At 43.6% G+C, this 26,606-nt stretch overlaps 1 protein-coding gene across 4 annotated transcripts in view; it reads right to left on the bottom strand.

The window, feature by feature from the left end:
• Positions 1-1,194: 1,194 nt before the first annotated feature.
• The window catches only part of SMYD1 (SET and MYND domain containing 1), a 50,293-nt gene continuing 24,881 nt past the window's right edge, over positions 1,195-26,606 (bottom strand). For all 4 annotated transcript variants that reach the window (XM_086326622.1, XM_086326623.1, XM_086326624.1 and 1 more), the window contains 5 exons: positions 25,857-26,046; positions 13,040-13,132; positions 9,276-9,439; positions 7,734-7,902; positions 1,195-6,571 (listed from right to left, as the gene is read on the bottom strand). In XM_086326622.1, the coding sequence (XP_086182748.1) occupies positions 6,413-6,571; positions 7,734-7,902; positions 9,276-9,439; positions 13,040-13,132; positions 25,857-26,046 (775 nt within the window). In that variant the 3' untranslated portion in view covers positions 1,195-6,412. The remainder of the gene's footprint in view (positions 6,572-7,733; positions 7,903-9,275; positions 9,440-13,039; positions 13,133-25,856; positions 26,047-26,606) is intronic.

The following is a 26,606-nucleotide window of genomic DNA, read 5'->3' as shown; positions in this document are numbered from 1 at the left end:
TATCTACTGCCCCTATATGCTGGGAAAAAACAGAGCCATCCCCAAAAGTTAGCCAACAACTTAATTACAATGATTGGAAGCAATTGGGATTTTTGCCTCAGGATATATGCAACGTAATCTTTCCCATGTTTTCCAACCCCAGTTTAGGTCCTTCCTTTGTCTGGCCAGGCACTAATTGGGACTGGATATCTCAGTCACGCCGGCTTGCTCCAAATGGGACCTATTGGATATGTGGCTCTTACCTATGGGCATGGCTTCCCCCTGGTTGGATAGGGAGATGCACCCTAGGGTGCCTTTACTCGTGGCTTTATGTTTTCAGAGCTTCCAGAAAAATCTGCTGATTTACCCCACCTTAAACTCCATGGGCAAGGTCTGTATTTCACTAGTATGATTATTTGGCTGCAGTGTTTGTTCCCTCTCTGGAAACTACAGATGTTATGCTACGAGTAGATGTTTTGACTAATTTTACTCAACAGGCATTGCAAGATTCTCAAAAAGCTATTTCAGCTCTTAAGGCTGAACAAGCACAAATTAGAAAGGTGGTTTTACAAAACAGATTGGCTTTAGATATTTTGACAGCTGCGCAAGGAAGAACTTGTGCCATTATTCATACCCAATGCTGTACATATATACCTGATATGAGCACTGATGTTACTTATTTTTCTAAACACATGAACAAGATGATTGGGGCTATGGACACTCCTGAAGCCTCAATTGCCTCACTTTGGGAGACGTTAACTAGTTCCCCATGGTGGAAAACTATCTTAATTACAATAATTCTGATTGTTGTAAAAAAAAAAAAAAACCGTATCTCTTATAGTAACACTCCATGGTATGTAGAAATAATGAAACTGAAGCATGGATGAAATAACCAGCCCAAGATCATCTAACTAATATCAGGACCACTGATATGAACTTAATTTGTGTCAGTGTACATGATCTTAAAAACTACACTGAAGAATTCTCTAAAACTGCACTAATACAGTAGACACCAGCTACATTAGCTATTTTCATTGAAATATAGTAGTTAAAAGCTCAGTTCGTCACTCATACTAGACGCATTTCAAGTTCTCAGTTGTCCCATGTTGCTAGTGGCTACCATACTGGACACAGATAAAACACATTTCCATCATGACAGAGAGGTCTATTAACACTGCTTTAAACAGACTGTCAGAAAGAAAGAAGCCACACACATTTGCTTGGAAACATGGAAATTTAATAGCCTATTTGGACTGCTATAATAAAAACTCAAGATACATAGTTCTATGTCTCTTGTGCTCTGATCTAAGCAAATTCATTCACTTAATCATTCATTCAATACATATTAACTGAGCACCTACTATGTCCCAGGACCTGTGCTAGGTTCTGGGGATAGAAAGATGAATAAAGGGACAAAGCTCCTGCCCTCCAGAGGTTTACAATATGACGGAGGAGGCAGACGAGTAAAAAGGCGATATAAGGTCATGAGGAAAATGTTATGATGGGAGATTCAAGGGTAATATGACAGACTCAGATAGGCAGCCAGCTGAATCTAAAGCTTTCAGGAAGGGCTTTACAGAAAGGGTGATTTCCAAAGTGGGTGCTGAAAGATGAATAGGAGTTGATAGGTTTTGCATATTTTAGACACAATGTTTCGAAACTCAGAGAGGCACAGGAGGACATGGGTCACCCAAGGACCCATGAGTAAGTGGCCCTGACTAAAATCTCAGATGAAGTAAATACACAGTAAGTAACTAGACCAGTAGTCAGATGTTCTCCTTGGGGGCAATGGGTGTTGAAGAGGAACAGGCGCAGGAGTAGGGAGAAAGGAAAGAGAAAGAGTTCCCTTTTGGACATGATGAGTTTGAGGGGCAGAACGTTCGACAGGAGATGTGGGACTAATGTTCAAGAACAAGGTTAGAGGGTACAGACTTAAGAGCATCAGCCTCAAAAGTATGAAAGTGTTAGTCACTCAGTAGTGTCTGACTCTTTCCGAGTCCATGGGCTTCAGCCTGCCAGGCTCTTCTGTCCATAAGATTCTCTATGCAAGAATACTGGAGTGGGTTCCCATTCCTTTCTTCAGGGGATCTTCCCAATCTGCAGGCATATTCTTTACCATCTGGGCCATCAGGGAAGCCCTGAGGCCGCGAGGAAACAAAGAGCCTGGCTGAGCTCCTGGGGGAAGGTGTGCAGAGGGAGATGAGGACCAACTGAGAGTGACCAGAATGAACAAAACCAGCTCTAGGAAATACCAGCCTGTCAAGGGCAGGAGAGAAACCTCAACAGAGAATCATTACAAGGATGTGGTGCCCAGAAATCAAGGGCTGTGATGCCAACTGAAGCAGAGAAGCCAAATAATACGAAGGCTGAAATGGCCCACCATGAGTCGACCTTGGAAGGCGCCACGATCATTCTGCAGTGGGTTCAGGAAGAAATGGAAAGTGAAGAAAGCTAAATTCCAGTATACAGTAGGTGCAGAAAAATGCTGTCTGATTCCACTTATACAAGGTACCCAGAATAGTCAAATTCATAGGGCCAGAAAGTACATTGGTAGATGCAGGGCAGGGCAGGGAGGGGAGTTAGTATTTAATGGGGACAGAGCTTCAGTTTAGGAAAGTGAAAAATTTGGGAGATGAACAATGGTGAGCACAACAATGGGAATGTACTTAGTGCCACTGAAATGTACAGTTAAATATGGTTAAAATAGTATGTTTCGTATTATGTAACTTTTACCATAATAAAAAAAAAGCTTTTTTTTTTTTTAAAAGAGGGACTTCTCTGGTGGTCCAGTGGCTAAGACTCCGTGCTTCCAATGCAGGGGGCCTGGGTTCGATCCCTGGTCAGGGAAATATATCCCACATGCTCAAGTAAGAGTTTATGTGCCACAACCAAAAAAAAAAAAAAAAGCCCAATGCAGCCAAAATCAATAAAAAAATTTTTTTAAAAAGAGCTGTTAATAAACATGGGAGACAAAGCCTTTTAAAAAATAGTTAACCTTAAAGATTATGAGTCCCCTGCAAGTCAATTAACTGCTTTAAATAAGCCAGAAATGTGAAGAATCCAAGATGAGAGAGAATATAGGGGAAGCGAGGTTTAAAGACCCAGAAGGGGACAGGAGTCCAAGGCGCAGGTGGAGAGTTTGGCTTTGGAGGAGAAGGGGGTGTGAGGAGGGGGGACGGGAAGGACAAGCACAGATATGACATGTGTGAACCCACGTGGGAAGAGGAAACTGAGGAAATCCCATCTCCTGGCCCCTCCATGAAGCAGGCAATGAGGGCCTGCTGAAAGCTGAGAACGCAAGAACAGGAGTGAAGAGCTGAAATAACCACTGGGCAAAGGGGGAGCCAGCAAGGGGCACAGGGAGCACATCTGGGCTGCACCCCAAGGCCAGCTGAGGTTGGCAAGGAGTCTGTGGAAGAACCTGTGATGAAAGGTGCCATTTTCCTGGCTGTGCACAGACCTCCAGGTACAACAGAGGAAAAATAAGACAGCTGAATTAATCTAGGTCAGAACTCTGCTGGAAGGGGGCATGGGCCAAAAGGAAGACAGACACCTAATTTGAGGAAGAGGGGATGGGAAACAGACCAGGAATATGGGGGAATGACCAGCAGTGTGGCAGATGAGAGTGACAAAGAAGGAAAGAGATTTGGAGGAAGGTTTTATATGAGGGTAAGTCACTTCAGTCATGTCCAACTCTGTGGCCCCACGGACTGTGGCCCGCCAGGTTCCTCTGTCCGTGAAATTTCCCAGGCAAGAATACCAGAGTGGGTTTCCATTTCCTATTCCAGGGGATCTTCCCAACCCAGGGATCAAACCAGGGTCTCCTGCATTGGCAGGCCAGTTTTTACCACTAGTGCCACCTAGGAAGACTGGGAATAGAAGAGGGACCATTTGAACTGGCACAGTTGGCTCCCTGGGAGAGGGCTGGTTCCATCCTTTGCCGTGTAGTATGTGGGCTTAGAAGAACTGTCACTCTCCCAGTGAAAGTTCTAAAGAAGCAGGTGTCCTCAGTAAAGAGCCAAGTGCCAGGTACAAGCACTCTGCAAAGTGTTGGCATCTTTGCAGAACTTTTTGGACAAAGATTTTGGCACATTGGCAGGGCTGTTAGGTTCCAAGGGAGGTAGTGGATTGTTCTGAGGCTGAAGGGGTGTAAGGATGGAGGAAGTGACTCTTTAGGCACAGGTGACAAATCTAGGTCCTGGGGGGATCATGTGACTTCAAGATGTTAGTCAGAGCTCTGGGGTCAAGGGTGGCTCCAAAGGATATAGAAGACTTGGTGACACTCCCAAGAAGAGGGTTTTGGTCCAGGATCCCCCAAAACACTGGTGATAAGTTTGGGCTCCCAGAAGATACAAGAGCACAATTAGAACAGCTGTCCCAGGCCAATGGGACAGCTGGATTGGTTGATTCCCAAGACCCTCATTCTTTTTTTTTAATGCAATTCTGTGTCAGCATATTTATTGCTTATGTACTTAAGGAAAGAGAAATCAGAATTCAAAAGGTATCACATTTCCATTATTGAAGCATAAAATTGAGAAGCTTGATGACATAAGTTTTTAAGACTCAAAAAGCTCTCTTTATCTCTTTTTATCACTGTAGTTCTATAACTAGGCCATTTGCAAACTATGTCATTTTAGCACAAATTTTAGATAGGCAGTGTATTTGTTTGTACATTAAATCTTACATGATCTGGAACAAAGCCTAAGGCACCACACTTTTGGGAATATGTACAATTGAACTAAATCACTGAAATGTACTAAATAGAATTGACATGTATTAACATTGAACTTAATTTAATGCTTTTTCTATGTTTTTATGGAAGCGCAGTTGACTACCACATTATATTGGTTTCAAGTGTGCACCATATGATTTGACATTTGTATATATAGGAAAAGATCACCACAGTGAGTCTGCTTGTGGTAACGAACTTGTCACCACACAAAGTTACACATGATTTTATTTGTGAGAATTTTTGAGGTTTACTTTCTTGGTGACTTTCAAATTTGCAATATGGTATTATTTGCTATAGCCACCATGCTATACATTACCTCCCTATGACATCATATAACTGGATGTTTGTACCTTGTGGACCCTTTCATTCATTTTTAAAAAATTTTTTTTTTAATTTTATTTTATTTTTAAACTTTACATAATTGTATTAGTTTTGCCAAATATCAAAATGAATCCACCACAGGTATACATGTGTTCCCCATCCTGAACCCTCCTCCCTCCTCCCTCCCCATACCATCCCTCTGCCAAGACCCTCATTCTTGAGTGAAAAATCAAGAGCAGCTCCCCAGGAGATGAGAGCAAGTAGATCATACCCCAAAGAGGTCCCAACCTCAGTGTGAAGTGTCCAGATTAGACATTTCTCCTGGTAAGAAAAGTAAAGAACCCAGGGTATGGACAATGAAAGAAATTAACCCAAGGAAGTCATAATTATTCATAACTAAAAATAGAGATTTCCTGGGGGTCAGTGATGAAGTCTAAGCTGATATAGACCACCCAGGCACATGTAACCAAATCAAATATCCAAAGGCCAGTTCTGCTGGACCCATGATTATCAGGTAGGTGGGTTTCCAAATTTCTCCCTCAGCTTCACCCTAAAGAGACTTGGGCCAGAGAAATCTCAGCTAACGTCCAACTACTCCCACATCATGGGAATCATAAGGCTTGACTCAGAGGGTAGAGAAGGGAGCCACTCCGTCTCTGTTCTAAAAGTAGTTTCAGAATAATCCTGGGAACCCAGACTTTAAACTGAGGCCTCAAGTGGCTTGAGCAAACCTCCCTCTCCTTCTGCATAGTACCCTTATTAAAGAGGTTCTAGTTCTCTGAGTAGGACCCACATGGCCCAAACACAGTCCCATCTTCATAACTCCACAGTCACCTGTGGAAACTGGACAACACTCATTCCAGTCAGCAAATCCTGAATATCCCTGAGACACCTGCACAGATAGGTGAGCAGACAGCTGAGACTCCAGGTACCTGCAACTCTTAGCTCAGAGGTCATCTCCTCCATGACTAACCGCCACCCACCCCCACCCCGCGATGGACACACACACACACACACCCTAGACACATATCCCTCTCTCCATACAGCTTACCATTGCATTTATTGTCACACTGTGTTTTAATTGTTTGTTTATGTTTCCTCTCCCCAGTTACCTTTGGAACTTCTTTATACCTAAGGTCTAGCACCCAATAAACACTTGTAGGATGAGTTAGACCGGGCTGGGCTGGGATAGAGTTAAACTGAATTGGACTGAGTTGAAGTTAAAGAAAATGACACCAGGGATCACAGAGCAGTAAGTTTCCATGGCAACATAGTTGCGTATTACCCTGATTTCCTCAAGGGTCTCCCCAGAAACCCATCACCCCCAGGATGTCTCCCCAGTGCCCCAGCCACGGCGCCCCTCCCCCACCATGCAGGTCTTCATTGCTTCTTGTGGAACAGAGCTGGCGCCGGCTCTCTGCTGGGCTCGGCCATGACCTGCATGGGTTGGTTGTTCAGGGCGGCCTCGCGCATCTTGTGGTACATGAATTCGTTCTGGCGGAACATGCGCAGTTCCATCTCCGTCTGCATCCGCATGGCCTGTGGGACGCGGATACATCGGAAACAGTGATGACAAAGCCCCAGGACGTGTCGGTCTCTGACTTATGTTGGCCCTGCTGGAAAGGACACATATACACCCTACACACACATGCACGCATGTATACTCACACTCATCCACTGGGGGTCGAATGTCTTGACAGTGGGCTCCATTTGTTAGGAAGAGGCAGTCACACGAACCACTGAGAGAGCAGCTTGTGGGACTGTTCTCAGCAGAGATTATTCTTAGGAAGTGCCAGGTGGGGACCTGGGTTTGAACCTTGGCTCCTGCACTGAAGTCCCATCTAACATTGTGGGACTTAATTCCTTCAGCCCTCAATTTGCTCATACATGAAATGGGTGAGATGCCCTGTACTTTATAATGTGCCAGGAAGACTACAGCCTGTGACACATAGCAAAACCCTCACCCTCCTAATGTTAATTCAAGAAATATTTATCAAGGGCCAGGCTTCGCTGCAGGGCTAAGGTCAAAGCAGTGAATATGGTGACAATGACTTATTTGACAAGCTTAATATACTGACATAAAGTTAGTCTTCTCGTACGTTCTATGACGCTAGGGTCTGTCTTCTTTCCCTATACTGCTGCCTGAGGACAGGCCTTTGGACTCTGTTACTTTCAAGTAAATCAGTGTTCAAAGCACAAAGGAAACCAGTAGCTATGAAGAGCATTCCATTCACACACCAATTCATCAAACCCTTGTGCCAACCCTGTCTTTTTCCTCCATTTCACTGATAAGGAGACTGAGGCCCATACATTCAGTATTAGCAGCCACACAGCTGGAAAGTGGTAAAGCAGCAGCAGCAGCAGTCTGATTCTAGAGCCTGTGCTCTCTGACTCTACTCCACATAGCAGGTTTTCTAATGTACGTGTTACACACACATGCATACCATTAGGTTTTCTCAGTCTAGGCTTGGAGCATCCTAGGGTTCAAGTCTGAGCTTTGCCATCCACTAGCTTTGTGACTAAGGACAGGTTAGTCTCCTTCCCTGGGCCTCAGTTTTTTCAGATGTAAAATGAGAGGAGGGACTAAGCATGTCTGAATTCCCTCCTGGTCTAGCAGGCAACTAGGGTCTTTGCAAAAGCAGAATTTAGTACTCAGCTTTCATCTTCAGAGAGCCCAGCCCAGCCACAAGATGCCACTTGCCTCTAAGTCCTTGGTGATGGGATGAGAGGGTCCATGTGTGACCAGGAGGATGGCATAAGCTTTGCAGATCATGCCATGCCCTACTTCAATGTTGCCAGCATGCCAGTTGGTCAGCCCTGCCCGCATGATGGCCATGCCCAGCTGGGCATTGTTGTGATGGTACAGCTTCCTGTGGGGACATAGCAAGTAATCATAACCCATATTCCCAACCTGCCTTGCATCTGCACAGCATTTGACAGCTTATAAAGCAACCATGGGACTTTCCTGGTGGTCCAGTGGTTAACAATCCTCCGTCCAATGCAGGGGACACAGGTTCAATCCCTCACTGGGGAATTAAGATCCCACTTGCTGTGGGGCAACTAGAGAGCCTGTGTGCCACAACTAGAGAGAAGCCTCAGCACACTGCAATGAAGACCCAGGGCAGTCAAAAATAAATAAATAAATAAATAAAAGTGACCTCACTGATTAAGTCCATTTGCTTTCCCATCAGCCCTGGGAGGTATCTGCCATCAAAGATAGATTGAGGCACACAGAGCTGCAGTCAGATACCAAACACCCCACATGGTGAGACTGTGAGGTGGAGACTCTGACCTGGGCCACTGAGCCAAGTCCTCACAGGGAAACGGGGGCAGGATTGTACTTGGAACTTGAGTACTGGGAGCTTGCAGCCTTCAGGAGTACCCAACCTCTCCTTGGGAAAAAGCTAAGAAGTTTAGGGGAAAAAAATAATTTGAATGCTCTTCGTGGGACCAAGTGGTATTCTTACCTCCCTGGTACCCTCCTTTTGTACCCTCCATGGATTGAAAAGGGTACCCTCCATTCAAAAAATACAACTTTCTTATGCAAAAGTATTCATTTGGCCAGAAATACAAATTCACACACCAATGTGGACACATATGGCAAGAGAAGACATTAGCAGAGGAAAGGTAAGGAAGTTGCCTTTTACAGTTTATAAGCAAGGATGGCCCACACCTCTTTTATTTTCTTTCTTTTTTTCCTTCTCTTTCTCTCTGTTTTTTTGTTGTTTTTTTATCACACTGTGGGGCTTGCAGGATCTTAGTTCCCAAACCAGGGATTGAACTCTTATCCCCTGCAGTAGAAGCACAGAGTCTTAACCACTGACTATCAGGGAAGTCCCTTTCTTTTTTCTTTTGATAAACTCTAAAGCTGCAAGATTGCCTCTGTTGATTGGTTGATTGGTTGGGGGTGGGGGGAACCTTTCTAGGCACTTAAAAGCAAGCCAGATTTAGCCTTAAGGAAACCAAAAACAGAAGATGCCACCCAAATAATAGACAACCTGGAGGTGGGAAAGACAAAGGTTGACACACAGATTTCATCTCAAGTATCAGATCTGATTATTTGGACATTATTGGTGGGCACACCATGATAAAGAGGTTCAGTCATAAAGAGGATGGTGATAGATTACTAATGCCTGCTGTGGGTGCCAGAGGGAGGGATATAGTGATATGCCTGCCATCTTCTTACCATCCCTGAAATAGACACATTTCTGGAGACTACCTGAGACCCAGGATCGTCACCTACATGTAGCCATCCACCATCCTCCTGGCGTAGTGTGAGGCCTCCTCAAAGGCCTGCAGGTAGGAGAGGACCTCGGAAACAATGCTCAGCAGTCGCAGCGTGTAGATGTTGGTGTCGGCAAACACTGGCTCCTGCTTCTGCAGGCACTCCCGGCATAACTTCACAACCTAGGAGACACAAGCCCTGATTGTACTCACTGCACCAGAGCACAAGCTTAATTCACATACGGGAGCATCATGATGCCATCATGGACACTCATGCTTCGAAGACTGAGGAAACTGCTAACAGAGATGGGAAAGCACCAGCTTGTGATTTGAAGAGAAAAATGGTTCCCATTTGGCTAAGATGTAGAGATGGAAAGGGTAACTGTGGGACACAGTGCTGACATGGCAGGATGAGGAGTTACCATAGAAGTTAGTATGGAGTCTGTTAACAGATGAATGGTACATATGTACAAGGGAATTCTGCTCAGCCATAAAAAGGAAATGAATTTGAGTCAGTTGTAGTGAGATGGACGACCCTAGAGCCTGTTATACAGAATGATGTAAGTCAGAAAGACAAAAACAAATATTGCATATTAATGCATATATATGGAATCTAGAATATTCATTAGAAGGACTGATGCTGAAGCTGAAGCTCCGATACTTTGACCACCTGATGCAAAGGGCTGACTCATTGGAAAAGACCCTGACCCTGGGAAAGATTGAGGGTGAGGGGAGAAGGGGATGACAGAGGATGAGATGGTTGGATGGCATCATCAACTCAATGGACACAAGTCTGAACAAACTCCGGGAGGACAGGGAAGTGAAGGACAGGGAAGTGAAGGACAGGGAAGCCTGGGGTGCTGCAGTCCATGGGGTTGCAGAGTTGGACATGACTGAACAACAACAAATGGAATCTAGAAAAATAGTACTGATGAACCTATTTGCAGAGAAGAGATGGAGATGCAGACATCTTTCTCTGTGTCCATACCTCTGCCATGTGAGGATGCAGCGAGATGATATGCAAGGAAGGTGGCCAGACAAACATGAGCTAAGTTTCCTATCTGCTGTATGTATGTGTGCTAGTCAGGAGTTTCCTTAGCAATTGACAGAAACCTAAATAAAACTGGTTGAGAATAATGGAATCACACACTGGTATATTAAAAGGAACTCAGCCATTAAAAGGAACAAAACTGGGTTATTTGTAGATGTGGATGGACCTAGAGCTGTCATACAGAGTGAAATGAAGTAAGTCAAAAAGAGAAAAATAAATATCGTATATTAATGCATATATGTGGAATATGAAAAATGGTATTGATGAACCTATTTGCAGGGAAGGAATGGAGACGCAGATATAAAGAATGGACACACCAGGGGAAAGAGAGGGAAGGACAAACTGAGAAGGTAGCACTGACATATATACACCATTAAGTGTAAAATGGATAACTAGCAGGAAGCTGCTATATAACACAGGGAGTCCAGCCTGGCACTCCATGGCAACCTAGAAGGGTGGAATGTGTCAGGGACGGAGGCTCAAGGGGGCATTGATGCATGTCAGAGACCTCCACAACATTGTAATTATCCTCCAATTAAAAAAGAAGTCAGTAGGGAGTTATGAAAGCTATATTCACACATTACTTCCTCTCACAACAGCATGACGAGAGAAGTGCTGCTAATATCCTCATTTTCCCCGATGAGGAAACAGAAGCACAAAGAGGGTAAGCGCTTTGCTGAAGTTACACAAAGAGTGAGCGATGCAGTGCAGATTCAAACCAAGCAATGGAGCTTTATCTTAACCATCATGTCCATGATTCTCCATCGTGGCTCTACTTCGGAATAATCTGGAGAGCTTTTTTTTTTTTTTTTTTAATACCTTGAACAAGTAAAATTTCTACTTCTTAACTATGCTTCAATAAAGCTGGAAAAACATAAAGAGTATACCACATGCTGGAAGATATGACCCCTTCTCATGAAGTATTGCTTATAAAGCAGTGCTTCACCTGAGCCTTTGACAGCCTTATAACACTTTTTATTAGGCTAGGAGGATGTGTAGTACGGTAGGTGATGTAACCAGTAGAATCCAAGCTATGGCTCCATTTCCACACCTCTATGGCTATAAAAGGCATCATTTGGACTAGTGATACCAGTATGCACTCAGGTACCATTGGGACAAAATCTCTGTAAGTGCCTGGAGAGCTTTTTTAAATCCCGGTGTCTGAGTCCTACCCCAGACCAAAGAAATTAAATATCTAGGGGAGGGACCCTGGCATCTGTAGCTCGTATCTGCCCCCGGGTGGCCCTTATGCACAGTGACATTGGACAGTCATGACCTGCTAGAAGTGTACAGGATGGATTGGAAGAGAGAGGGTCCAGGAGACTGACTAGAAGGAGGCCACATTGGTCCTGGTGAGGAAGAAGATGGGCTCAATCCCAAGGGACTTGGAGGCAGGCTTTCCTGACTAATTCACATGTAGACATAGCTTCAGTGATGCCCTACAAAGTCAGATGGTTTCTAGATTTTAGTGGTTCATAGCTCTCCTCTCTTTCCCTTGCCAATCTCATGGAAGAAACGTCACACAATTCTTTCCATTTCTAATGAGTGGGAATTAGTTTTCTCTGAGATTCTCCCAGAGGCCCCTGGGGCAACTGGGTGGTGGTGTGACGGAGTGTGAGCTAACAAGCCATCCATCCTGAAAACAATCATGAACTCATAGGCACTCTCCAGCCCTACATCTGGCCCTGCCCAGCTTAAGCGCAGAAGAGGACAGACAAAGAAGAAGAGAGGACAGAGGAATGGAATCAGGAACTGAAGCTCCTACCTCAAACCTCTAGATTTTCTATATTGCACAGCAACACTTTGTTCATGGGACTCTCCCTGAGACTTGACAGACTCCTGGGAGGCAAGCAGCATGTCCTGTGTTGGTCACCTCAATAAGGGCTCAAAAATAGGCAATGAATGAATGAGGAAAGAAGAATGAAGACAACGGACAAGCTGACAGAAATGAACAGAAATGAATCTCCCACACTGCCACACCCTAGTGGCATCCAAACCCAGCCACACAAGTTCTTTAAAGAGCTTGGAGGGGGAAAAAAAAATACTGTGATGATCCCTGTGTTCTGTTGCAGACTGGGTGAATCACATCTCAGGGGGTGAGACACAGGAATCTGTATTTCCAACAAACTGCCTGACAGAATTCAATGCAAGTAAGTGCTCTGCAGGTCAGTGCTGGTGGTGGGTCTCAACTTTAGGTGCACATTGAAATCACATGGGAGCTTTAAAAATCTTGATGTCTGGGTCCCACTCTAAGAGATTCTGGAAGGACTGTCCTGAGTGTCAGTATTTTTCAATGATTCTAGTGTACAGCCTGGCTCTAGCGTACAGCCAGGGTTGAATGCACAGTTAGAAGAGCCTGGAAACTGTAGACAGGACACACGTTCAGTTACCAGAAAGCAAGCCATCCACTGCCGTTTCCATTCCTCCATCCCTGATGCCAACCTAAAATATTACAGACCATCCCCCAAACCCCAGGGACATTTGTCAGGCTGCCTGTGCTTTCCTCAAACCCAGTTTTAGTGAGTTGAACCATCAGTGAGAACACGCCCCTAAAAGAGGCTGCATGGCTTAAGGGCGAGAAGAGTCATGGTCTCAACCATGGGCCATCTTCCAGAAAAAAAACCTGTTTGGTAGCCTCTCCGTCTTGACTGCCCCCCACCATTTCCCTCCTTTACTAGAGAACACTTCTGCCCTCTTCCCCACCCCTATCCCCTATAAAAATGAATTTTTACCTCGTGGTACAAACCCTCGGAGCGAGCCTTGTCGATTTTTTCCAGTGTATCCTTGGAGAATTGTATCATCTCCTTCACCACCTCCTGAGAGGGCTGGGAAAGGAAGGGACACTGAGCTGGAGACCCGTTCGTGAGGCAACCCACCGCATCTCTGAACAGCCAACATTTGTTTTATTGGAGTATAATTGCTTTACAATGTTGTGTTAGTTTTTGCTGTTCAACGAAGTGAATCATCCATAACTGTACACATATCCCCCTCCCTCTGGGACCTCCCTCATACCTCCCTACCCCGCATCCCAGAGAACTGAAGTGAACTCCCTGTGCTATAGAGGAGGCTTCCACTGGCTCTCTTTTCATACATGGCAGAGTATATATGTCAATCCCAATCTCCCAATTTGTCCAACCCTCCCATCCCCCCGACCATGTCTACTTTTTAGTTCTCTATGTCAGCGTCTCATTCCTGCCCTGCAAATAGGTTCAGTTGCTCTTGTTGACATTTACTGTAGTACGAGATTAATGCCTTCCTCCTTGTGAATGCTTCATTTCTGTAAATGCCGCTCAGGATCCCTATAGCTTTTCCAACTCCCTCATTATGCTTCTGATGCACATTGCATTTTCCATTGACCAAGTTCCTGAGCCTTGCTGCTGGGTCATGTTCCCCAGCCCAGCTCGTGCCTGGGTTTATAGACCCCAGTGAAGAATCTGACATTAATCCCTGTTGTGTTTTCTCTGGCATTTTGGATTCTTATTGTATTCTATCACCCAAAATGTTTGCCATTCTTCCTCTTGACTTCAAATCAACCACATATTCTATAGGTATGGTCTTGAATCTTTGTTTTCACCCAAATACTGACCAGCACAGGGCTGAGGACAGAAGCTGAGAGTTTGACAAAAAAAAAAAATCATACTCCAGTTTGCCACTGAAGCTCATTAAACAGGGCCCTGTGGCTATGGGCTGTCAACCCTTTCACGTGTCTCTGCATCCTGCTCATAGTTCCTTAGGATGATCAAAATGATATCATGGAATGTCCTTGGTGATCTGGTGGTTAAGAATCCACCTTACAAAGCAGGGACACAGGTTTGATCTCTGGTCAGGGAAATAAGATCCCACATGCCCAGGAGCAACCAATCTGCGTGACACAACTAGTGAAACACGAGTGCCACACCTCCAGAGTCAGTGCCCTGCAACAAAAGGCCCGTGGGCCTCAGCGAAGACCGGACACAACAAAATAAATAAACGCATGATTAAAAAAAAAAGGCTACCATGAAGAACTTGTTAGCTGTGAAATCTAGACCAATTAGGCTTCCTACGTTTGCCTAAGCAGTCTAGTGATCTTGTAAAACAAAAATGAGGTTTTGATATTCAAGGTACCATAATTAAGAAGCCAGTTCCCATGAAAGCATAATTTTGAAGAAAAAGTGCCAGATTTCCCAAAGACCAAAGAAAGAGTTTGCCTGCAATGCTTACCAATATCAGAAGCTCTTTTCTGGGGGGAAAAAAAAAAGTTTTTTGCTCAGGCAAATCTGATATAATTTTTTCCAAAATAAAAATATCTTTATTATTTATTCTGACTGTAAAATTAATATATGCAAACTGTAAAAAAAAAAAAAAACATATGAAAAAAAACATGGAGAAAAAAAGCAGAAATCCCCAGAACACACCCAAAGATGGACACAGTATGTTGAGGAGTATTTTCTAATACATATACATAGGAATAATATTTTAAATATTTAACAACTAGTATAGGAAAAGCACTGACAGATCAAAGGCACAGACACATCAATAGTATGTCCACATGACCATATTAGCTTACACTGGCTGAACTTCGGTCCTGCATGTTCACACATGCATGAGTGTGTCTACATCTATAGCATCATATTTTTCTAACTGGTATAGTAACATATTTATCTCTATTGCCTGTTTTTTTTTTTCACTCATTATAGTCAAATCTATGGTTTTTCCAGTAGTCATGTGTGGATATTAGAATTGGAACATAAAGAAGGCTGAGTGACAAAGAATTGATGCTTTTGAACTATGATGCTGAAGAAGACTCTTGAGAGTCCCTTGGAGTGCAAGGAGATCAAACCAGTCAATGCTAAAGGAAATCAGTCCTGAATATTCATTGGAAGGACTGATGCTGAAACTGAAGCTCCAGTACTTTGGCCATCTGATGCGGAGTGCCAACTCATTGGAAAAGACCCTGGTTCTGGGAAATATTGAAGCAAAAGGAGAAGGGGGTGGGAGAGGATGAGATGGTTAAATAGCATTATTGACTCCATGGGCAGGAATCTGAGGAAACTCAGGGAGACAGTGAAGGACAGGGGAGCCTGGAATGCTGCAGTCCATGGGTTTGCACAGAGTTGGACATGACTTAGTGACTGAACAGTAGATATTTCCCCATATAAATATGAAAACAAAACTACCAAGCATTTTAAAGAATTTTACAGACATTATCATGCTGCCCACATGAAGAGCTCATTCATTCTGGGTTCTAAGCATGACAGTCTGGAGCAAAAGGAGCATGAGACCAATTTTCTAAGGAAAATGGTCTATCCCAGGCAAAAAAAGCCCTGTAACTGCTTTCTAAAAAAAAAAAAAAACCTATATTGCCTTTTTAATAACTAGAATATTCTACTGTATGAAGCTAGACTAATTTATTTAATCAGGTCTCCAAGTATCCAATTTTTTTTTTTTTACCATAAGGAATTGGGGTCAACAACTCTGTTTAGATTTTCTGCTTAAATTGTTTTGTGGAGTCACCTTCCCTAAACTATCAAAAACTAACAAGAGAATGGGCATCTGTTCCCTTAAAAACAACCCTCCTCCATAGATGGAGATCGGGGTCTTCTCTCAGGCTCCCAGCTGTCTTGAGCCAGGTCTGCTGTGTTCACTTTGCAGTAGGAGAGCTGCCAACCAAGACAAGCTTGCTTCAACATCAGGATCACTTAAAGAAGTGGGATTATGTTTCTTTCTCTCCCCTCCCCTCCACTTACTTTGACTTCTGCAGAATTCTTCATTATCCCTATAATTCTAACTACCTTCATTTCCATATCCTTCTGTACCTGAAAAGTGAAAATGTCAGCCACTTAGTCATGACCGACACTTTGTGACTCCATAGACTGTAGTTTGCCAGGCTCCTCTGTCCATGGAATTCTCCAGGCAAGATTATCGGAGTGGGTTGCCATTCCTTTCTCCAAGGGATCTTCCCAATCCAGGGATGGAACTCAGGCCTCCTGCATTGCAGGAAGATTGTTTATTGTCTGAGCTACCAGGGAAGCCTGGGCTTCCCCACAATTCTGTTTGTTTCTGTACTTGCCTCACAGCCTGACAACTGATGCATACGTCAGTGCTCTGCCTTCTATTGGGTCTTACACCTGGGTTATCCTTCACCTTGACCTTTGATTTGGCTGAGATTTCTGGCTGCCTTCCTGCTTGACGACCCAAATGTTGACTTCCCGCCTGAGTGCTACTCAGCCCCCTGTTAGTTAAGTGGTCATGTTTTGGTCCCAGACCACATCATTTCAGTGTGTGTCTGCTTCCCTAAGCCCATTTGAATCAACCACATTAGTGAGAGGAGTCCACATCTTGCCTGGTATGCAGAGTCCTGTGAGTAGAGTCCAGAGGTGTAGCGTATCATCCATCCATCAAACCTACATCTTCGGTTTCACCTATCATTTGTTGCCCAAGTGTTGGCTCATAAAATCCCATCTAGTTGATGACTACTAGTCTCCAAGTTACTGTAAGTTCCATCATATTCAAAATTCTTAGTGAATCTTCTCAGTTCAGTTCAGTTCAGTTCAGTCGGTCAGTCGTGTCCAACTCTTTGCGACCCCATGAATCACAGCACGCCAGGTCTCCCTGTCCATCACTAACTCCCGGAATTCACTCAGACTCACATCCATGGAGTCAGTGATGCCATCCAGCCATCTCATCCTCTGTCATCCCCTTCTCTTCCTGCCCCCAATCCCTCCCAGCATCAGAGTCTTTTCCAATAAGTCAACTCTTTGCATGAGGTGGCCAAAGTACTGGAGTTTCAGCTTCAGCATCATTCCTTCCAAAGAAATCCCAGGGCTGATCTCCTTCAGAATGGACTAGTTGGATCTCCTTGCAGTCCTTGCAAGGGACTTTCAAGAGTCTTCCCCAACACCACAGTTCAAAAGCATCAATTCTTTGGCACTCAGACTTCTTCACAGTCCAAATCTCACATCCATACATGACCACAGGAAAAACCATAGTCTTGACTAGACGGACCTTTGTTGGCAAAGTAACGTCTCTGCTTTTGAATATGCTATCTCGGTTGGTCATAACTTTCCTTCCAAGGAGTAAGCGTCTTTTAATTTCATGGCTGCAGTCACCATCTGCAGTGATTTTGGAGCCCCCCAAAATAAAGTCTGACACTGTTTCCACTGTTTCCCCATCTATTTCCCATGAAGTGATGGGACCGGATGCCATGATCTTTGTTTTCTGAATGTTGAGCTTTAAGCCAACTTTTTCACTCTCCACTTTCACTTTCCTCAAGAGGCTTTTTAGTTCCTCTTCACTTTCTGCCATAAGGGTGGTGTCATCTGCATATCTGAGGTTATTGCTATTTCTCCCAGCAGCCAGCTTGTGCTGGAAAGAAATGTGAAAAGAAATGCAAAAAAGCAAAATGGCTGTCTGAGAAGGCCTTACAAAATAGCTGTGAAAAGAAAAGAAGCGAAAAGCAAAGGAGAAAAGGAAAGATACAAACATCTGAATGCAGAGTTCCAAAGAATAGCAAGAAGAGATAAGAAAGCCTTCTTCAGCAATCAATGCAAAGAAATAGAGGAAAACAACAGAATGGGAAAGACTAGAGATCTCTTCAAGAAAATTAGAGATACCAAGGGAACATTTCATGCAAAGATGGGCTCGATAAAGGACAGAAATGGTATGGACCTAACAGAAGCAGAAGATATTCAGAAGAGGTGGCAAGAATACACAGAAGAACTGTACAAAAAAGATCTTTACGACCCAGATAATCACGATGGTGTGATCACTGACCTAGAGCCAGACATCCTGGAATGTGAAGTGAAGTGGGCCTTAGAAAGCATCACTACGAACAAAGTTAGTGGAGGTGATGGAATTCCAGTTGAGCTATTTCAAATCCTGAAAGATGATGCTGTGAAAGTGCTGCACTCAATATGCCAGCAAATTTGGAAAACTCAGCAGTGGCCACAGGACTGGAAAAGGTCAGTTTTCATTCCAATCCCAAAGAAAGGCAATGCCAAAGAATGCTCAAACTACCGCACAATTGCACTCATCTCACATGCTAGTAAAGTAATGCTCAAAATTCTCCAAGCCAGGCTTCAGCAATATGTGAACCATGAACTTCCTGATGTTCAAGCTGGCTTTAGAAAAGGCAGAGAACCAGAGATCAAATTGCCAACATCCGCTGGATCATGGAAAAAGCAAGAGAGTTCCAGAAAAACATCGATTTCTGCTTTATTGACTGTGCCAAAGCCTTTGACTGTGTGGATCACAGTAAACTGTGGAAAATTCTGAAAGAGATGGGAATACCAGACCACCTGATCTGCCTCTTGAGAAATTTGTATGCAGGTCAGGAAGCAACAGTTAGAACTGGACATAGAACAACATACTGGTTCCAAATAGGAAAAGGAGTATGTCAAGGCTGTATATTGTCACCCTGCTTATTTAACTTATATGCAGAGTACATCATAAATCTTCTCAAGTAATCAATAACTTGCAGGATAGACTCAGAGAATACCAAGCTGTTAGATGTTAAGAAAAATGGTACTGATGAACCTATCTGCAGGGCAGGAATAGAGACGCAGACATAGAGAACAGACCTTGGACATAGAGGGGGCAGGACAGGGTGGCATGAATTGAGAGAGTAGCAGTGAAATGTATATATTACCATATGGAAAATAGACAGCTAATGGGAAGTTGCTGTATAGTGCAGGGAGGTCAACACAGTGCTCTGTGACAACCTAGAGGGGTGCGATGGGGAGATGGGGGGAGATTCAAGAGGGAGGGACATCTGCATACTTATGGCTGATTCACATTGTTGTATGGCAGAAGCCATCATAATGTCATAAAGCAATTATCCTCCAATTAAAAACAAATTTAAAAAAATAAAGTGCATCTCCTATAGAAAGCTTTTTTTTTTTTAATCTTCTTCAATTTGATGCTGTAAGAAAAAGTGCTACTTTAAGCTCTTGAAGGGAGTTAAATTTTTTCAAGGAGGCAACTGCCAAGGTTCTCAAAACAACCTGGCTGAAAGGTTGTTAACTGACCCATGCAACATGTGATGAAGCTATTCTGAGAAGGGAAATGGGCTGTTCCACTTGGCTCTCTTTTCAGAGTAAAGGAAGGAAAGCCTGATCTGCAGACAGGATTTAAGGAACCCCACAGAGAGAGGTTCCACTCTCCAGGAGCACCAAGATTAATAGAAGGAGGAGATTAAAGATTAAAACAGGGAGGAAGAGAGAGGAGCCAGAGGAGAAGGGGGAGGAGCTAGTGGTGAAGGGGGAGGAACCGGAGGAGGAACCAAAAGAAGAGGAGGGGAGGGAAAGAGGGACACTGGCTCCCCAAACTTGAAAAACTGAAACATTCCTATTGTGAAAACCATAGGTGAAAGCTGGAGAAAGAGGGAAAAAATAAAAAATTTAAAAAACAGCAACCTAAACAAGGAGGGTACAAAGCTACAACTGAGGGAAATTGGTGTTATTTTCTCATTTTAAAAACATTTGGTTTTTATTTTTATCCAGCTCTATATGTGTATATATTATATATATACATATATATAATGTATACATATATATAATGTATAATGTAACATATATATACACACATATATATATATGTGTGTGTGTATATATATGTATATATGAGTCGGAAACAATTTGATGCCAACTGAAGGTTTGAAGTTGAGTCACAAAGGCTGATGTACAGAGAGGAGCTTATCAGGCTGTGATAAAGCATTATTTAAATAAATAAAAGCAATTGGATGACATCATAGAAAAGCCTGAAGGAACTGTTAATAAGTTAGTCCAAGGCCCCACTTCACAGATGAGGAAACTGAAACCCACAAGGAAGAGCCTTGCCCAAGCTTAAACATTCAGGGTAACAGCCAGAACGAGAACACAGGCCTCCTAATTTTTTCTCCAGTGTTCTTTCCGCTACAATATTTGGGGGGTGGGAGGGTGGGGGGCTGTGGTGGGGGCAGAGGGAGGCAGTGAAAGTGTTAGTCACTCAGTCGTGTCTGACTCTTTGTGACTCCATGGACTGCAGCTTGCCAGGCTCCTCTGTCCATGGAATTCTCCAGGCAAGAATACTGGAGTGGATAGCCATTCCCTTCTCCAGGGATATTTACAACCCAGGGATCGAACCCAGGTCCCCGCATTGCAGGCTGATTCTTTACTGTCTGAGTCAACATGAAAACCCGAGTTATTGTTATTTCTTTATTTTAATAGAGAAACCATTTTGATATAAAAATAATAAAAAGCTTTTGCTTTGAATCCAGGTCAGTTCAAGCAGAAATCATTGATGTTTTGTATCAAGAGAGATGTCAGCTCTTCAATTCAGATAGGAAGATGTGGGCATATGGTCACCATCTGGTAGCAGCTTATCTAAAGTGAAGGGGCAGGAACTAACAGCCACACATCACCTACTTAACTATTGGCACTGCCAGGTAATTATCAAAAAATTCAAAAGCCTGTATGGGAGGGGAGTTTGGAGGAGAATGGATACATGTGTATGTATAGCTGAGTTGCTCTGCTGTGCACCTGAAATTAACACAACATTGCTAATTGGCTATACTCCCATAAAAAATAAAAAGACGAAATGGAAAAAGAAAAAACAACACATCTGATATCAGAATCTTAAAATGTGACTATAGATTTTTGGGTGTGTTTAAGGATATTCTCCTAAAAATGTATAAAATATACAAAAATATTAAAATCTACATGTATAGTGTATTATATGAGCATAGACGGGTCCTTTCAGGATAAGTAAATAGGAAATAAATTAATTAGTACTAATGAACTCAAAGGGGCTTCCCAGGTGGCACTAGTAGTGAAGAGTCAGCCTGACAATACAGAAGACATAAAGAGACACAGGTTTGATCCCTGGGTCGGGGAGACTTCCTGAAGGAAGGCATGGCAACCTACTCCAGTATTCTTGCCTGGAAAATCCCATGGACAGTGGAGCCTGGCAGGCTACAGCTCACAGGGTGGCAAAGAGTCAGACACACTGAAGCAACTTAGCATGCATGCAATGAACTCAAAATAAATAAGAAACAGATATTCCATGTCATAATAAGTAATTCCTGTTTCTTATCTAATTTATTTTGAGTTCATTTGTACTAATTAATTTATAATTAAACTAATACCTTAACTTGGTTTCTATAAAAAGAAATTTCAAAAGATTCAAAGAAATAACTACAGTTATTTCATTTAATTTCAGAAGTGAGAAAAGAAGATCTTGTCTCTTAAAAATTAGGTAGTGGTTGCTGCTGCTAAGTCACTTCAGTCGTGTTCGACCCTGTGCGACCCCATAGACGGCAGCCCACCAGGCTCCCCCGTCCCTGGGATTCTCCAGGCAAGAATACTGGAGTGGGTTGCCATTTCCTCCTCCAATGCATGAAAGTGAAAAGTGAAAGTGAAGTTGCTCGGTCGTGTCTGACTTTTAGTGACCCCATGGACTGCAACTTTTCAGGCTCCTCCATCCATGGGATTTTCCAGGCAAGAGTACTGGAGTGGGGTGCCATTTCCTTCTCCAGGTAGTGGTAGAAGCAAGTTATAAAAAAATTACTCAGGTCCAGGCAGCAGGCGGGAAGGCTGGCTGGCTTGCAGATAAGACACACGTTAACCTGCAGGTTCTAGAAGGTCAGGTTAAGGGTGGACACAGTAGCTTATTCCTTTCTGTACCTCCTGTGGTACTGAGCTCAGTGCCCCATACATACAAGCCAATTCACATTTCCTGGACTATAGAACCTTTGATTCTATGAAAATGGGGTTGTTCCTATAAAGAACACATCCCTGAGTGTTTTGTATCCTGCCCTGTATCGAGATTGACTTCTGCTTGCACACACATGTGGGTACGCGTATCTGTGTGAGTGCATGTGTCCTTTCTAATTTTAATAATTAAATAAATTTAATTTTAATTTGCATACAGTGTTACACTCCCCTCCCAAATTCAATCCATATGTTTCAGTTCTAACCCCTAGTACCTCAAAACATGACCTTTTTAGAAATAGGGTCAGTGCAGGTGTAATTAATTAAGATGGGGTCAAACTTAATTAAGGGTGGCCCCTTCATCCAATGGCACTGGTGTTCTTATAAACAGAATGCCAGGTAAAGAGAAAGATACATGCATGAGGGGAAGACCATGGACAGAGGCCCAGGCCCGTCTACCATCTAAGGAATGAGGCCTAGAGCAGATACTCTCTTCATAGCTCTCAAAAGGAACCAGTCTAACCAAGACCTTGATTTCAAATTTTAGCCTCCAGAACTGGGAAACAATATATTTCTATTGTAAGTCACCCAGTTTGGGGTCCTGGGTGTTATGGCAGCCCTAGGAAACAAATTCATATGTCAATGTTTGGCCCCTTAACTCTTTTCCCTTAAGAAATAGAGCTCAGACTTCCCTGGTGGCACAGTGGATAAGAATCCACCTGCCAATGCAGGGGTCACGGGTTTGGTGCCTGGTCCGAGAAGATGCCACACAGCTACGGAGCCTGTGTGCCACAACTACAAAAGCATCCAGAGCATGTGCTCTGAAACAAGAGCAGCCAGCACAACGAGAAGCCTGAGCACTGCAACGAAGGGTTGCCCCTGCTCACCACAACTAGAGAATGCCTGTGCGCTGCAAGAGACCCAGCCCAACCAAATATAAATAAATAAATGATTTTAAAGAAAGAAGTAGAGCTCAGCTAATCACAGTAGCTAAGATGCAAAAACGACCTAAATGTCCATCAACAGATGAATGAATAAAGAAGATGTGGTGCCTATATACAATGAAATATTACTCAGGGATTTAAAAAGAATGAAATAATGCCATTTGCAGTTCCGTGGATGGACCTAGAGATTATCATACTAAGTGAAGTAAGCCAGAAAGAGAAAGACAAATACTATATGGTACCTCTTACATGTGGAATCTAAAATATGAGATGAATGAACTTGTCTACAAAATAGAAACAGACTCACAGACATAGAGAACAGAGTTATGGTTACCAAGGGGGCGGGGAGGGAAGGATTGGGAGTTTGAGGCTGGCAGACACAAACTGTTATCTATAGAATGAATAAACAACAAAGTCCTCCTACATAGCACAGGAAACTATATTCAGTATCCTGTGATAAACCACAATGGGAAAAAACATGAAAAAGAATTATGTGTGCGTGTGTATAGGCTTCCCAGATGGCACTAGTGGTAAAAAAACCTGCCTGCCAATCCAGGAGACACAGGTTCTATCCCTGGATCAGGAAGATCCCCTAGAGCAGGGCATGGCAACCCACTCTAGTACTCTGGCCTGGAAAATCCTACGGACAGAGAAGTTTGGCAGGCAGCAGTCCAGAGGGTCACACAGAGCTGGACATGACTGTAGCGACTTAGCATGCACACACACATGTATAACTGAATCATTTTGCTGTATACCAGAGACTAACACAACACTGTAAATCAATTATACTTCAATTAAAAAATAATAAATGAAAAAAAAAGAAATAGAGCTCCTTTCATATTTGTACATAAAGATATACCTTATCAGTTTTAGTGACTTTGAGGTATTGCCCTAACTTAAATATTTCCCTATTGGTGGTTACTTAGGTATTATTCAATATTTTGTTGTTCCCAACAATGCCACAGTGTCCTATCTCTTTATACATATACCCATGCATGTATGCAAGTATACCTGCAGGGTAATTCTTAGAACAGCTTGGCCAAAGGGTAAAAATATTATCTATTAAAAATAAAAATAAGCTAGTGGCAAAAAAAAAAAAAAATGTCTAGAGTAGCCTGGGGATGAGAGAAATGAGTGGGGGACAGTAGCACTGATGCTGTAAGTAATTGAGTGGGTCCCACCATCTGAACCTAGAAGTCAATTTTGTTTGTAGCCTTTGCTGTAACCAGAGACAAGTTTCTGCCAACACACAGGATGCAATGTCTGTGTGCGTGCTCAGTCACTTCAGTCATGTCTGACTCTTTGTGACCCTATGGACTACGGTCCACTAGGCTCCTCTGTCCAGGGGGTTCTCCAGGCAAGAATACTGCAGTGGGTTGCCATGCTCTCCTCCAAGGGATCTTCCCAACCCAGGGGTCAAACCCAAGTCCCTTATGTCTCCTGCTTTGGCAGGTGGGTTCTTTACACTACTGCAACCTGGGAAGCCCAATAGGATACAGAAGTTAATTCACAAGTATATTTGTGTCTTCAAATGCACTGATGGATTGTGCATTATACAGAAGTACTGAGTTAGTCTCTCCAAGGAGTCTGGTGCCCAGTTAAAAACCTATATGTGCTTTTTCAGATCTGACTATAAGCTGTACCCGGCAGGCCACACAGGTAGGAGGGAAAGCTGCTCTCCCCACGAAAGACTTGGTGCAAGGCCAGTGCACTGCCGTCTCTGAAGGGAGGTGCAGCCAAGGGCTCAGGCCCATCCTGGCAGGTCACACTCTTCACATACAGGCATTCCTGACCCAGGTGCCTTCATTCTTAAGTCTCTCTCTCTCTTTTTAATTGAAGTATAGTTGATTAACTGAGGTCTTGAGGTCTTCTTCAGGAGCCTCTACTGAGGCCTGCTTATTGTGAAAGTGGAGTTGGGGGAGATTTTCTTTTCTTTTTTAGTATTTTCTTGGCTGCACCACATAGCGTGTAGGATCTTAGCTCCCGGACTGAGGATGGAACCCATACCCCATGCACTGGAAGCATGGAGTCTTAACCACTGGACCACCAGGGAAGTCCCTGGGGGATTTTGAGACATGCTTCCTCATTCTGACTCTGTATCCCAGACTTTTCTACTCCTAACTCTTCCCCCACCTCCCACCCCCTCACTCACATGCCTCAGGGTCCATAAAACTGTGGGGCCTTCAGTTCTGGGTCTCTCAGCAGTGAGCCAACCCTCACATCTGTGCTGATCTACCTGACCCTCCACCTGTGTGCCTTCCCATGGGGGGAAAATGGACTGGGGGAATCGGCGCCCACTCCAGTCTCAGCCTCATGCTTTACCATTACAGGTAAGTGATTACAAGCTTGCTGCTTTAATTGGCTATTTTGTCGCCTAGCTCTCCCAATTCAGCAAGCCCCTGACCCCCTCGTTGATAAGACTTGCAATGCTCAGTGGTCTCACCACTGATGAGGAAAGAGCTACTCAGGAGGTAAATGTTTTAACCAATCTAAATATCACCTGGTCTGCACATTGCCCATTTCCATAAGACTAGGAACATATCTGTGATAATCTGACAACAAATCTCTTTGCCCATCTGGTCTCTCTATGAGAAACTCTCTGCATCACTTAATGTGCAAGGGGGCAAGAAGAGGAACTTAAATTTACTAAGTGTCTACTCTCTATGCCATTTCCTTTACATAGATCATCCTGTTTAATCCTCATAGCAGCCCCTCACAGTGGATGTCATGTTCTTATTTTACAATTGAGAAAACAGAGTTACTTCCCCAAGCTCAAAAACCTGGCAAGCAGTGGCACCAAGACACTAGCTAGGACCCATCTGTGGTGCTCTGTCCACAAATCAGCAAGGCAAGGGCACCTTGGTTAGCTGGGGAATCCACCCTTGTCTGGCTCTTGAGGAAGATGCCCAAAAGCACCCCAGTAGTGGGGCTGCGTGTACCTTTGGGTTGTCTTTCACCCCCAGGAAGAGGTCATCCTTCAGCCCCTTCTGGCAGTGCTCACACGTGCAGTCAAAGTAGTACTGTCTCTTCAGCTGCTTCTTGCGTTCTTCACTGACGTTAAGGAAGTCGATATAGGACACCGTCAGCTCCTCTCCTTCTGAGATTTTGCCCAGGGCTCGGAGCTCAATTCTGGACCAAGGTAAAGGAAAAGAGTCAATCAAATCCAGGGTGGGATACATGCTCTTCAAGGTTTCAAGGAGTTGAACCTCAAAGACAACTTCCACTAACACTCTGAGAAAACATTCCTCCAAAAGGGGCAATTGTGACATAAAGGACAGTTTTCTGAATAGGTCTGCTCTACTTGTCATAACAATCAAATCTGCTGCATTCAGTCTGTTGCTCTGGAAGCAGCTCAAATAGATTCCCAGTAGAGAGCTGGGCTTGGTCATAAAAGCATATGAAGCTTCCATGTCTACAATTATCCCTGTGCATTTAGCCACTGATTGTAAAAAAGGAAAGGAGAAATAATAAGGTACAAACTTCAAACAAGAGAAGACTTAATAGTCATGTCTGGTTGGTCAAGGACGGCTTCTCTCAGAAACACACATATTCAGTTACCCACAATCTTAACCCATTTTGTGTCTAATTATAAGGCCTGGCCTATCTAAACTTTTGGTCCAATGGTTCAGGCCAACATTAAGTGAGGAGAGTTATGCTTGGAGATCTCTGAAGGCAACTAAAGCCTGGCT

Source organism: Bos grunniens, chromosome 11, assembly GCF_055505025.1.
Source record: "Bos grunniens cultivar Pamir isolate PY7600 chromosome 11, Bosgru_T2T1.0, whole genome shotgun sequence".
NCBI lineage: Eukaryota > Metazoa > Chordata > Mammalia > Artiodactyla > Bovidae > Bos > Bos grunniens.
This window is presented reverse-complemented; position numbering and strand designations above follow the sequence as displayed.